The 17060-nt window shown below is 31.2% G+C and overlaps 1 protein-coding gene across 19 annotated transcripts in view; it reads right to left on the bottom strand.

Annotated features, from left to right (window-relative positions):
• The window catches only part of LOC149772939 (scavenger receptor cysteine-rich domain-containing protein DMBT1-like), a 78772-nt gene that overhangs the window by 46348 nt on the left and 15364 nt on the right, over positions 1 to 17060 (bottom strand). For 17 of the 19 annotated variants that reach the window (XR_016417528.1, XR_016417527.1, XR_016417526.1 and 14 more), the window contains exons 6-7: positions 3914 to 4055; positions 1990 to 2174 (exon numbers count right to left, since the gene is read on the bottom strand). The exons of 1 other annotated variant lie outside the window; for it this stretch is intronic. Coding sequence is in view for 15 of the 18 variants with exons in the window: in XM_089947072.1 (XP_089803198.1) it covers positions 1990 to 2174; positions 3914 to 4055 (327 nt within the window). In the remaining 3 variants the exon portion in view is untranslated. The remainder of the gene's footprint in view (positions 1 to 1989; positions 2175 to 3913; positions 4056 to 17060) is intronic. One more of the 19 variants, XM_089947067.1, reaches the window with a different exon arrangement.

The following is a 17060-nucleotide window of genomic DNA, read 5'->3' as shown; positions in this document are numbered from 1 at the left end:
ATATGTAAGCCTCGCCATTTTCTTACTGGTTTGTTTCCCAATAATTATTGAAAATAAAACGAAGATAGATTTTTTTTAGCTATTGTGTATTTCTGTGTCTTCCAACAGCAGATCTTAGCAAATACGATCATAAAATATACAACGGCAAGATGTTAGTATGGATATTTCCTAGAACTCCTAAACATGTATTATCTAGAGAAAGACGGTAGTCATGAGTAAAGGAGAATTCCAGAAGTGAATGTTTCCGTGGTATAGATGTTACGACCTGAGTGAAGAAATAGGGGAAATTCAGATGCGTTGTTCTACATGTACGTTTCAATAAATCTTTGAAATATGCCGACAGTCACAGTAAGAGATATTAATGAGTGCTTTAAACATCCGCATTACTATTGCTTTACGTATCCAAACTCAACTATCTATATTGAACTATATGTGTGGATTTGGTTGGAAACACATGTTAGGATACATATGTGTTAAAAATAAAGCATTCACCTGATTCAATTGAAAGTGATTTTTGAGTTGGGATGAAATGACTTTAATTTTGGATGCAATTAAATGAAGGTGGTATGGAAATACAGAAGATCTCAATAATCATTGACGATAAGTATATTTAGTGTTGACAAGTTATATATAACTTGTAGTTTCATTAGTTTTGCTTTTCAGTAGAAATTCTGCTCAATTCTCTTTTGGAGGGACAAAAGTACAACATTACAAGAGTTTGTAACAGAATCAGATAGTTTTGAAAATGACCCACCATCATTGATTACTAGTGACGAGGATACCTGAGTGAATTAAAAGGGACAGATGCATATGTCGTGATATGTATAAATCAACGTAACCAATGATGTCGAGAGACTGAACGAGACCCAAGACTTCTTTACCGAACGGAACGGTGGAAAAAGCCAACCCGTACGAGCTACAAGCTGACGAGTGAATAAGATATTGATACGGTTCCAGCGAGGTCGTTGCACTCTTTCATACAGACACAACTGTACATATGTTCTCAGTTACAATATCAAGTATCGCTCCCTACTTGTCAGTCCTATACTGGTTCATCCCATGTTCAACTTAATTGGTAGACTCTCAATGGGGATTTTCTAATGTTAAGTTCAGTTACAGTTAAACGTATTGCATTAATATTGATGGTACTGCGATTCATGTGGTTTTTCCTACGTTGTCATAAGCATGCTGGTCGAAAAGACAGTGGATGGTATAGTCAGATTTCATTTTTGAACTTTTATATAAACAATTTCAAACTTTTAAATATAATTATTTGAATGACAATTTTTACTATGGAGTATTTTAAAAAGAAATATTCTAACTATATCAAGAGGTGAAACTGTAATAAATATTTCTTTTTTCTTTCTTAGGATTGAGACTGTAAATAAAAGCAAGATATGTCATGTCATTTATTTACACGGAATTCAAATAGATCTGATCACTAACAAAATATTGATTTTATAGCACCTGCCAAATCTGTTGACATCAATCAAGATAAAACGAGTCACACTATTAGCGAGGAAAGTTACATGCTAATGGAAACGTTCCCGTCAAAGTGTCTGCAGTGACTTAATTCGCTATGCTATTGATATTTTTTTCTTTGCGAGAAATTATGATAAATGATCGTTTGACACGGATATCTGTTTGCATACATATTATATGGTTTCAATTTTTCTCATATTTTTGTATGTACTATTTTAATTTATTAGTCATAATTTCAGTTCAATATTATTAGAAACAATTATGCTTGATCCAGCTACCTTTTATTCAATGTATTGATAATGACTCAGTATACTTCTAATCAGATTATGAATTATCCATCGTTGTCAAACACGCTTTCGTATCGCAGTTTTTATATGGCGTGACTATGTTGCAGAAATGTGTTTGGTCCTACACAATCCAACTATTTCGCATTGGAAAAAACAACATAATATGTCGAAATGAAACGGCCGTATTGTACCAAAACGAAATGAAATTGAAGCTGAATACCTGGTAGTTGGCCACAGAAAACTCCAGCATCCTGTCTGTGACTACAACCAGTGACTCCCCAGGAATAAGAATGAGAAAGGCAATCCAACACGGTTGTCTCATTTCCTTTGCAATTTAACGAACTCAGCCATATTGGTCCAGTGCCCTCACCGTATAAAGCGTTCCGAATCGCATGACCAGGCCTACTAAAAGGAGCAAGGGTTTGATGAGAGTGGTATTAAGGTGTGCACGGATCCCCATAGAACTGTTTATAAACATTATGTGTACACTGAAGAAAGTTTTACATGTGGGCATTCCTTATTTAGTTGGTTATACAATTAAATCAACCCTTACATGTCAGTAATTAAAGACTATACAGCAAGTGGACTTGGAAACAAGGCGGACGTACTTTGCTATAGGAATTTTAACCATTTTCAGATTTACTGCCAACATTACCAATGATAGGATCCTTTTCATATCAACTCTGATTTCCAGTGCTAGATTGGGAAATCATTTGGGACTATTATGTCACAGCAATATGAAATTGAATGACCTCGGATCAATTATAATCGCCTGACCAGCAGGCCCACTAAGAAGAGCAAGGGTTTGACGAAAGTGGCATATAAAAGCACACTGGATATCCATGAAATTATTTATAAACTTCATGTACACTGAAGAAAATAATAAATGTCCGTACAAAGAGTGGACGTAGAAACAAACCGAACTTATTTTACTAAGTAAACTGACAATATCGTATTTCTGTCGATTTATAAAGGATTCTTTTCATAATCGTTTATGGTTTCCGCTGCTAGAATATGAAGTTATTTGTGAGTGTCATGATAGAAGAATGTTGTACTTGGTTGAACTCTGGCAAATTATAATCGACGAGAAACATGAACCAAAATGTCATTAAGCCATACCATAAAGAGAATGGGTTAAGCAGCGTGAAGCTAATGTCTGATAGAAATGCAGTCTCTTGTTACGAATTGTATAAGTACACTATAGATGTAAATCTTCCTTAAAGTCATGACATACGTTATCAAAACTCCAACTAGGTAGCTTTATGTTGCCTTATAGCTATGTACATGGAAAAATCAGAATACTTTGGAGCAGGTAAAAGACCTAATGAAACCAATGTGTTTTAGTGCAAATAGAGTACTGATGCATGAATCAAAAAGGAACAGCAATAATGAGAAAAAATAATAAAATATGGATGGAAATATTACTGTCAATGACGTGACGTTGAAGATCAAATGAAGGTAAATAATGATGAACTAAAGAATCTGTTTCGTCCATTTGAAAGTAGAGATGCTAAAGTGAAGTAAGCGAACGAACGTGATGTGATATTCACAATGAACTCAAGAAACGTGAGATGCGCCACATCAAAACACCATTTTGATCATGTAAACAGTTATTTAGGAGAACCACTCCATTTAATTGTCATAAGTAGAATGGTTCAGACTATGGTCAGTTCTCAGTGGGATTGCACATATAACATAGAAAAACCCAATATATATAAATATCTATATCTATATCTATCTATCTATCTATCTCTCTATCTATCTATCTATCTATCTATCTATCTATCTATCTATATATATATATATATATATATATATATATATATATATATATATATATATATATATATATATATATATATATATATATATATATATATAAATATATATATATATATATATATCAGGCGAGGAAGTGCATAAAAGATATATAAGGCCGCGGAGTGCATTACAAGTTGGATATTTTACTCACTGGCTATTGACCTGAACAAATCTTCAAACGCACACAGAAACAGACACACACACACACACGTATATATATATATATATATATATATATATATATATATATATATATATATATATATATATATATATATATCTGTGTATATGGAGGGTCACACACACACATTCTACAAGTATACCTTAGGCCAAGCATGCGGCAGACGACATTTGCATCGTGTTTATCCCACCCATTGTCGCACACTGTGCCCCATTGACCAAGAAAAAGAACTTCTACTCTTCCGTCACTTTTGGATCTTCCTTGAACTAGCCTTACATCGACATCTGTTGGAAAAGTATACACTTGATAAGAACTTGCAAGGCGGCTGCATATATATGTGTAACATACTCAAAAATGGTGTAATATCCTTAGCTAATATTCTACGCAATGTAGCACTTGTCGTCCCTAGTTTGCGACTATACAAATATGTAAGCCTCGCCATTTTCTTACTGTTTTTTTTCCCAATAATTATTGAAAATAAAGGGAAGATAGATTTTTTTAGGTATTGTGTATTTCCGTGTGTTCCAGCAGCAGTTCTTAGCAAATATTATCATAAAACATACAACGGCAAGATGTTAGTATGGATGTTTTCTAGAACTCCTAAACATGTATTATCTAGAGAAAGACGGTAGTCATGAATAAAGGAGAATTCCAGAAGTGAATATTTCCGTGGTATTGATGTTACCTGTGAAGAAATAGGGGAAATTCAAATGCGTTGTTCTACATGTACCTTTCAATAAATCTTTGAAATATTCCGCCAGTCACAGTAAGAGATATTAATGAGTGCTTTAAACATCCGCATTACAATTGCTTTACGTATCCAAACTCAACTATCTGAATTGAACTATCTGTGTGGATTTGGTTGGAAACACATGCTAGGATACATATGTGTTAAAAATAAAGCATTCACCTTATTCAGTTGAAAGTGATTTTTTGAGTTGGGAGGAAATGACTTCAATTTTCGCTGCAATTAAATGAAGGTGGTATGGAAATACAGAAGATCTCAATAATCATTGACGATAAGTATATTTAGTGTTGACAAGTTATATGTAACTTGTATTTTCATTAGTTTTGCTTTTCAATAGAAATTCTGATCAATTCTCTTTTGCAGGCACAAAAGTACAACATTACAAGAGTTTGTAACAGAATCAGATAGTTTTGAAAATGACCCACCATCATTGATTACTAGTGACGAGGATAAGTGAGTGAATTAAAAGGGACAGATGCATATGGCGTGATATGTAGAAATTAACGTAACCAATGATGTCGAGAGACTGAACGAGACCCAAAGACCTCTTTAGCAAACGGAACGGTATTAAAAGTCAACCCGTACGAGTTACAAGCTGACGAGTGAATAAGATATTGATACGGTTCCAGCGAGGTCGTTGCATTCTTTCATACAGACACAATTGTACATATGTTCTCTGTTATAGCATCAAGTATCGTTCCCTACTTGTCAGTCCTATATTGGTTCATCCCATGTTCAACTTAATTGGTAGACTCTCAATGGGGATTTTCTAATGTCAAGTTCAGTTACAGTTAAACGTATTGCATTGATATTGATGGTACTGCGATTCTTGTGGTTTTTCATACGTTGTCATAAGTATGCTGGTCGAAAACACAGTGGATGGTATAGTCAGATTTCATTTTTTAATATTTACATAATGAATTTCATAATTTTAAATATAATTATTTGAATGACAATTTTTATAATGGAGCATTTTGAAAAGAAATTTTCTGACTATATCAAGAAGTGAAACTTTAATAAATATTTATATCGTCTTTTTTAGGATTGAGACTGTAAAGAAAAGCAATGTATGTCATGTTGGTTATTTACACGTCTTTTAAAAGGACTTCAAATAGATTCGATCACTATGAAATTACAGATTTTATAGCACGTGCAAAATATTTTGACATCAATGAAGTAAGATAAAACGAGTCACACTATTAGCGAGGAAATGTAAATGTGGGCAGAAATGTTACCCCGTCAAAGTGCCTCCCGTGACTTAATTCGCTATGCAACAATTATTTCTTTCTCTGTTAAAGTTTACGGTAAATGATCGTTTTACATATATCGGATATAATTCAAATTTATTAGTTAATAAATAATATGTTCTATTCGTACAAATTAGTTTACATGTCAACGCGGTATAAAAGACATAAAGTTTTTATTTCAATCACTTTCGCAATATTTAATGAACTGTTATTTATGATCTGTTGCAACTTAAATTTTTGTTAAAAAAATAATGAAATTATTAATTAAAGATGGCAAGTACTAATTGTATTCTTACATGACAATAGTTGATGATGCATTACGTTTTCAAACAATTAGAGCCATAGCGAAAATGCATATGGTAGGTCCAAAAAAGTCATATTGTGACGGAAAGCATCTTTGTACCTAGATGCAAATGATTTCACAACAAGTGTGATATGTTATATATAATAATAATAATAATAATAATAATAATCATAATAATAATGATAATAATAATGAGTACTTTGTATAGCACATACAAACATACATACATACGTACATACATACATACATACATGGATACATACATACATACATACATGGACACATACATACATACATACGTTCAGGGAACATACATACATACATACATACATATATAAATACATACATGCTTACATACACACATACATACATACATACATACCAACATACACACCTATATACATATGTACATGGAACACACATACATACATATATATACATGCATACATACGTACATACCTGCATGAATACAACATTTGATCATTCAAACATACATGTATACATACATGCATACATACATACATACATACATACATATATACATACATACATAAATACATACATATATACATACATATATACAAACATCCATACATACCTTGATACATACATATTCATACATACATACATACATACATACATACATACATACATACATACATACGTACATAGAACATACATACATACATCCATACATACATACATACATGCATACATACATACATTCATACATATATACACAAATACACACAGACACACACATACATATATACATACATAGATAGATACATCGATCAATACATCCATACATCCATACATACATTTTTACATACATACATACATACTTCAACACATACAAACTTCAATGCATACATACCTACATACATACATACATACATACATACATACATACATACACACACACATACATACATACATACATACATACATACATACATACATACATACATGCATACATACATGCATGCATGCATGCATGCAAGCATGGATCCATGCATGCCTGCATGCATGCATACATACATACATACATACATAGATACATACATACATACATACATACATACATACATGTATATATACATACGTACATACATATATACATACATACATACGTAGATACCTGCATGCATACAACATTCATTCATTCATAAATACATTCATGTATACATGCATACATACATACATACATACATACATACATACATACATACATAAATGGACACATATATACACACATACATACATGGACACATACATACATACATACGTTCAAGGAACATACATACATACATACATACATACATACATACATACATACATACATACATATACAAATACATACATACTTACATACACACATACATACATACATGCATACCTACATACATACCTATATACATATGTACATGGAACATACATACATACATTTATATACATGCATACACACGTACATACCTGCATGAATACAACATTTCTTCATTCAAACATACATGTATACATACATGCATACATACATACACACATACATACATATATACAAACATATATACAAACATACATACATAAATTGATACATACTTATTCATAAAAACATACATACATACGTACATAGAACATACATACATAGATACATACATACATACACAAATACACACAGACACACATATACATATATACATACATAGATACATACATAGATACATACATCAAAACATCCATGCAACCATACATACATTCTTACATGCATACATACTTCAATACATACATACTTCAATACATACATAGATACATACATATATACATGCATACATACATACATAGATACATACATACATACATACATACATACATACATACATACATACATACATACATACATACATACATACATACATGCATGGATGCATGCATGCAAGCATGGATGTATGCATGCATGCATACATACATACATGCATACATACATACATACATACATACATACATATATACATACATAGATACATACATACATACATACATACATACATACATATATACATACATAGATGTAAACATCCATACGTACATACATATATGCATACATACATACTTAGATACCTGCATGCATACAACATTCATTCATTCATAAATACGTTCATGTATACATACATACATACATACATGCATACATACATACATACATACATGCATGCATACATACATACATACATACATACATATATACATACATACATATATACATACAAACATGCATACAGACATACTTACATACATATATACATGCATACATACACAGAAAAACACAGATACACACATACATACATACGTACATACATAGATACATACATCCATACATCCATAAATATAAACATACATACATACATACATACATACATTGATGCATACATACATATATACATACATACATAGATACATACATTCATACTTACATACATACATTCTTACATACACACATACATACATACATACATACATACATACATACATACATACGTACATACGTGCATGGAACATACATAGATACATATATACATACATACCTACGTACATACCTGTATGCATACAAGATTAATTCATTCATTCATAAATACGTTCATGTATACATACATACATACATACATACATACATACATACATACATACATACATACATACATACATGCATGCATGCATGCATACATACATACATACATATATACATACATACATATATACATACATACATGCATACAGACATACTTACATACATATATACATGCATGCATACACAGAAACACACAGATACACACATACATACATACGTACATACATAGATACATACATCCATACATCCATAAATATAAACATACATACATACATACATACATACATTGATGCATACATACATATATACATACATACATTGATACATACATTCATACTTACATACATACATTCTAACATACACACATACATACATACATACATACATACATACATACATACATACATACATACATACATACATACATACATACATACATACATGCATGCATACATACATACATACATACATACATACATAAGTACATACATACATTCATTCATACATACATACATACATACAACATTCATGTATACATATATTCATACATACATACATACATACATACATACATACATACATACATACATACATACATACATACATACATACATACATACATACATATATACATACATTCAAACATACATACATGCATACATGCATATATATATATATATACTTACATACATACATACATACATACATACATACATACATACACAAATACACACAGACACACATATACATATATACATACATAGATAGATACATACATCAAAACATCCATGCATCCATACATACATTCTTACATACATACATACTTCAATACATACATACTTCAATACATACATACATACATACATACATACATACATACATACATACATACATGCATACATACATACATACATACATACATACATACATACATAAGTACATATATACATTCATTCATACATACATACATACATACAACATTCATGTATACATATATTCATACATACATACATACATACATATATACATGCATACATACATACATACATACATACATACATGCATGCATGCATGCATGCATGCAAGCATGGATGTATGCATGCATGCATACATACATACATACATATATACATACATACATACATACATACATACATACATACATACATACATACATACATACATACATACATGTAAACATACATACGTACATACATATATGCATACATACATACTTAGATACCTGCATGCATACAACATTCATTCATTCATGAATACGTTCATGTATACATACATACATACATACATACATACATACATGCATACATGCATACATACATACATACATACATACATACATACATACATACATACATACATGCATGCATACAAAAATACATACATACATACATACATACATACATACATACATACATACATACAAACATACATATATACATACATACATGCATGCAGACATACTTGCATACATATATACATGCATACATACACAGATACACACAGATACACACATACATACATACGTACATACATAGATACATACATCCATACATCCCTAAATATAAACATACATACATACATACATTGATGCATACATACATATATACATACATACATAGATACATACATTCATACTTACATACATACATTCTTACATACACATATACATACATACATACATACATACATACATACATACATACGTACATACGTACATGGAACATACATACATACATATATACATACATACCTACGTACATACCTGTATGCATACAAGATTGATTCATTCATAGATACATACATGTATACATACTCACATACATACATACATACATACATATATACATACATACATACTTATATACATACATACATACATACATACATACATACATACATACATACATACATACATACATACATACATACATACATGCATACATACATACATACATACATACATAAGTACGTACATACATTCATTCATACATACATACATACATACATACATACAACATTCATGAATACATTTATTCATACATACATACATACATACATACATACATACATACATACATACATACATACATACATACATACATATATACATACCTTCAAACATACATACATGCATACATGCATATTATATATATACATACTTACATACATACATACATACATACATACATACATTCATACATACATACATACATACAAACATACATACATACATACTTACATACATACATAAATACATACATACATGCATACAGACATACTTACATACATATATACATGCATACATAGCACAGATACACACAGATACACACAGATACACACATACATACGTACGTACATACATAGATACATACATTCATACATCCATAAATATAAACATACATACATACATACATACATTGATGCATACATACATACATACATACATACATACATACATACATACATACATACATACATTCATACTTACATACATATATTCTTACATACACACATACATACATACATACATACATACATACATACGTACATAAAAATATACATATATACATATATACATACATTCAAACATACATACATGCATACATACATATATATATACATACATACATACATACATACATACATACATACATACATACATACATACATACATACATACATACATACATACATACATACTTACATACATACATACATACATACGTACATACATACATACATACATACATACATACCTACCTACATACATTCATACATTGATACATACATACATACATACATACATACATACATACATACATACATACATGCATACATACATATATACACCATACATGCATACTTGGACAAGCCGTACAATAATGAGACAGATATGCAATCAACAATTTACAGTCTGTTGATCTTAAGCATGGAATTAATATATCTTATCTTGTACTATTAACTCACAAAGATATCAAAATATTAGGTGACTGAGAGGATATGTAGATTTTCCTCATCGATTTCACATATATTATCCACTAATATGAAGAGGAAGGTATTCCACTAATAAGAAATGGAAGGTAACTATATTATCCACTAATATGAAGAGGAAGATAATTATATTATCCACTAATATGAAGAGGAAGATAACTATATTATCCACTAATATGAAGAGGAATGTAACTATATTATCCACTAATATGAAGAGGAAGGTAACTATATTATCCACTAATATGAAGAGGAAGATAACTATATTATCCACTAATATGAGGAGGAAGGTAACTATATTATCCACTAATATGAAGAGGAAGGTAATTATCTTGTCCACAAATATGAAGAAGAAGATAATTATATTATCCACTAATGTGAAGTTTAAGGTAACTATATTATCCACTAATATGAATAGGAAGGTAAGTATATTATACACTAATATGAAGATTAAGGTAACTATATTATCCAGTAAGATGAAGATTAAGGTAACCATATTATCCACTAATATGAAGATTAAAGTAACTATATTATCAAGTAATATGAAAATTAAGGTAACTTTATTATCCTGTAATACGAAGATTAAGGTAACTATATTATACACTAATATGAAGAGGAAGGTAACTATATTATCCACTAATATGAAGATTAAGTAACTATATTATCAAGTAATATGAAAATTAAGGTAACTTTATTATCCTGTAATATGAAGATTAAGGTAACTATATTATACACTAATATGAAGAGGAAGGTAACTATATTATCCACTAATATGAAGATTAAGGTAACTATATTATCCTGTAATATGAAGAGGAAGGTAACTATATTGTACACTAATATGAGGAGGAAGGTAACTGTATCATACACTAATATGAATATTAAGGTATCTATATTATCCAGTAATATGAAGATTAAGGTATCTATAGTATTCAGTAATATGAAGATTAAGGTAACTATGTTATCCAGTAATATGAAGATTAAGGTAGCTATATTGTACACTAATATGAAGAGGAAGGTATCTATATTATCCAGTAATATGAAGATTAAGGTAACTATATTATTCAGTAATATGAAGATTAACGTATCTATATTATCCAGTAATATGAAGATCAAAGTAATATTTTGTCCAGTAATATGAAGATTAAGATAACTATAGTATTAACTAATATGAAGAGGAAAGTAACTATATTATAAACTAATATGAAAAGGAAGGTAACTATATTATCCAGTAATATGAAGAGAAAGGTAACTATATTATCCACTAACATGAAGTTTATAGTAACTGTATTGTCCACTAATGTGAAGAGGAAGGTAAGTTTATTATCCACTAATATGAAGAGGAAGGTAACTATATTATACACTAATATGAAGAGGAAGTTAACTAAATTATCCAGTAATATGAAGAGGAAGGTAACTATGTTATCCAGTAATATGAAGAGGAAGGTAACTATATTATCCACTAATATGAAGAGGAAGGTAAATGTATTATCCAATAATATGAAGAGGAAGGTAAATGTATTATCTACTAATATGAAGAGGAAGGCAACTATATTATCCACTACTATAAAGAGGATGGATGGTAACTATATTTTCCAGTAATATGAAGATTAAGGTAACTATATTATCCAGTAATATGAAGATTAAGGTAACTATATTATACACTAATATGAAGATTAAGGTAACTATATTATAGACTTATATGAAGTTAAAGGTAACTGTATTACACACTAATATGCAGATGAAGGTAACTATTGTATCCACTAATATGAAGAGGAAGGTAACTATATTATCCAGTAATATGAAGAGGAAGGTAAATATATTATCCACTAATATGAAGAGGAAGGTTACTATATTATACACTAATAAGAAGAGGAAGGTTACTATATTATACATTAATATGAAGAGGATGGTAAATATATTATACACTAATATGAAGAGGATGGTAACTATATTATACACTAATATGAAGAGGAAGGTAACTTTATTATCCACTAATATGCAGATGAAGGTAACTATTGTATCCACTAATATGAAGAGGAAGGTAACTATATTATCCAGTAATATGAAGAGGAAGGTAAATATATTATCCACTAATAAGAAGAGGAAGGTTACTATATTATACACTAATATGAAGAGGATGGTAACTATATTATACACTAATATGAAGAGGAAGGTAACTATTTTATCCAGTAATATGGAGAGGAAGGTACCTATATTGTCCACTAATATGAATAGGTAGGTAAGTAAACTATATTATCCAGTAACACGAAGATTAAATTAATTATATTATACACTAATATGAAGAGGATGGTAACTATATTGTCCACTAATATGAAGAGGAAGGTAACTTTATTATCCACTAATATGAAGAGAAAGGTAACTATATTATACATTAATATGAAGAGGATGGTAACTATATTATCCAGTAAAATGAAGAGGAAGGTAAAGTTATTATACACTAATATGAAGATTAAGGTAACTATATTATCCAGTAATGCGAAGATTAAGGTAACTGTATTGTCCTCTAATATGAAAAGGAAGGTAACTATATTATTGACCATAACATTGAAAGAATTGTTGAACATTAGAACATAGAACACCGAGTCTAATTGTAAAAAAAATCTCATCTTCACTGAGCCTGATCAAAATATATTGTCGGCATTGCATGGTTTTGTACAGGCTAAACGAATTCAAATGAACGATATGTGGGCATAATCACGTGATGTTTCATGTATTAATTGAAACTGATTTAGGAATGAATGCAGCTTATGTTATTTGTTTCAGAGATATTGAAACGAATGTCATATTCTTCACGAGCCTGTTCTTAGGGATGCTGCTTCTTGAAACTAAAGGTGTATCTTAATATTTTATTACTCTTCTTCACATACATTTTGTAATATTTTATATCCCTCTTATTTATAACCACCTATGTTTACACAAATGCGTTGACGTATGAATTCCAATTTAATATGAACAAAAACATGATTCCCTTGTTAAGCTGCTTTTTCGAAATGTATTCAGAATGATTTGACATAGAACCGATCCTATGGTAGATATTTGCTACCCTAAAACCCGCCTCTACTTCACAGATTACTTTTGATGTGATTAGATGACGAAATAATGCCCGAAATTGTATTTTCATTTCAATCCTGTAATGTCTCGTGTCACATAAGGTTTTCATAGCCATATGATGAATGGGAGATTTGATATGGTTGATTTGACTCCGGATGTAGTATCTTGTTGAATAATAAAAAGCGTATTTAGAATCATCTTATTAAGTGTTTTGCTGAAAATAGAATAAGGTCAACAAACAGTATACGACTCTGTGAGAGATCAACATCAAATCGTTGCCTGCCTTGGCAGGCTCGCATATCGAAAATCTCAGTGTAATCACAGTTAAATATTCACTAAGCAGCACACATCTTTCCTATATGTCACTAAAAGTATGTGTGATCTTTAGACAGCACAAAGTCTGCATTCTTAAATACTCTTTAGGCAGAGATTGTGTGGGATTTTACTGACTAGAGACCATTTGGGATGATTTTCTATTTACTCTCCCTTAAATAGTAGATATATCTTAACATAACCTAAGGCAGGCATGTACAACCTGCAGCTGCGGGGTGGATCGAGTTCACGACCTGGTTGTATCCCATTATTTTACATCATACATTTTCGCTTTAAAAAGCGCTATGATGTTTTGGGGGACCGACCTTGATGGGCCCTTTAAAGGCCCCGAATTTACATCCTAGCTTGGAAAAATTCTGAGATCTTAATTGCCAAAAGCCGATCCGAGTCTTGTATGTAACCCGAGGGGTGATCCGACCATTTTTTTTTAAAAAACAGAACCCTCTACAAAAGCGCCACAAAGACCAGCGACAAATTATTACAAGAGAGAAATAAGGCCCAGTACTCCACGACGCGGTCTCCAAGACCACTTGGGGGTGTGAGGTGTGGGTGGGGATGGGGTGCAAAACAATTAAATTATGGGCCGCGCACGTCGCTAGCTTTACGGATATCTTACAGTTTGATGTGCATTTTTGTATATTTGCTGCCTGTTGATGTGTAATTGAATAGTTGTTTTAATAATAATATTGTGTGATTATGCGCTAACTATGGAATCTGGAATAGCTATCCTAGCTCGACAACGAGTGGAGGCAATATAGAAATATAAAAATATCACCCCGTCCATGATTCTGCCAAACAGCAACTGCTACAACGTTATGAAGCTCAGGTGGAATTTACAAATGGTAAAAAACAGTTATTTAAAACAATTGTCGAACCAAACATAAAATGGTTAACGCAACCAAGGCAGCACAAAAAGCTCTCGAGACAATACCGGCAGACATAGCTTGTCGTCTTCAACCCGCTGCATCTCCCCATCGACCTTTTCAACCACAACCCGAAGTTCAACCACGACAGCAACCTCTTCAACCATCAACGAAAATTAGAATTAGCACAATTGATACATTTACTGAGGAATGTATTGGCGCTATCAAGGATAAATACCATATACTTGATATTGCCGCTTTTGAATACGATAGATGAGATCAACATGCAAAGCCCGAACATATTTACAGTCTAAAATCAGCCGATTGGGTCAAAGATGTATCGCCTTGCTGGTAACATTAGGAAATCATATCTAAAGAAGATATTAAGGAGTTTTAAATCTGTAACCAAGCAGTAGAGTAATATGTTGCAAGAGCACAACAAAAAAGGGAAAAAGCATGAAAAAATGAAGCGTCACCTTGAAAAAGCGACAGAAGAAAGGTGAAATCAGGAGTTAAACTACATATAGAATATGGAAAGTTAAAGCATATGAAGAAAAAACAGGAGAGGGGCTAACACATGAAGTGCATGTACATCGAGTTCGTAAGAAACAAAATCTAATCCCTGAATCATCAGCGATTTTCGATAGATTTTATCTCAATAGCTTCCTCGCTGACGTTGATAGACTGGAAATTTTGATTGGTGGAAGACGAGCCGGAAATACATCCCCCAGAATAATCACTGAAGCCGCTGCTATATGTCAGCATTTATTTACCGATGTCTTCGTTGAAAACAGTGGTTATTGGACACTAATCGATGACAATACAGACGATTACGACAGCGATTGATTACTTTGATCGGTGAAAACAAAATAACATGATTATTCACAATGTCCAACGTGGATCAGTAATGATCAGGGTGATAAATTAACGATTACCAGTATATACAGTTATCCACGGAGATAGAATTGGTGATGTTGTTCAAGGTTTATTCAGAAGGATTGCTCAAAAAGCATTCCAGATTGCAAAACAATTAAAAATGAAAGCGATGGAACTAGTTCCAGATAAAGCTAATGTCGCTGGTTCCAGA

Source organism: Sinohyriopsis cumingii, unplaced genomic scaffold (assembly GCF_028554795.1).
Source record: "Sinohyriopsis cumingii isolate HCF-2022 unplaced genomic scaffold, ASM2855479v2 utg000957l, whole genome shotgun sequence".
NCBI lineage: Eukaryota > Metazoa > Mollusca > Bivalvia > Unionida > Unionidae > Sinohyriopsis > Sinohyriopsis cumingii.
Note: the sequence above shows the minus strand (reverse complement) of the source record. Positions and strands in the feature narration are given on the sequence as shown.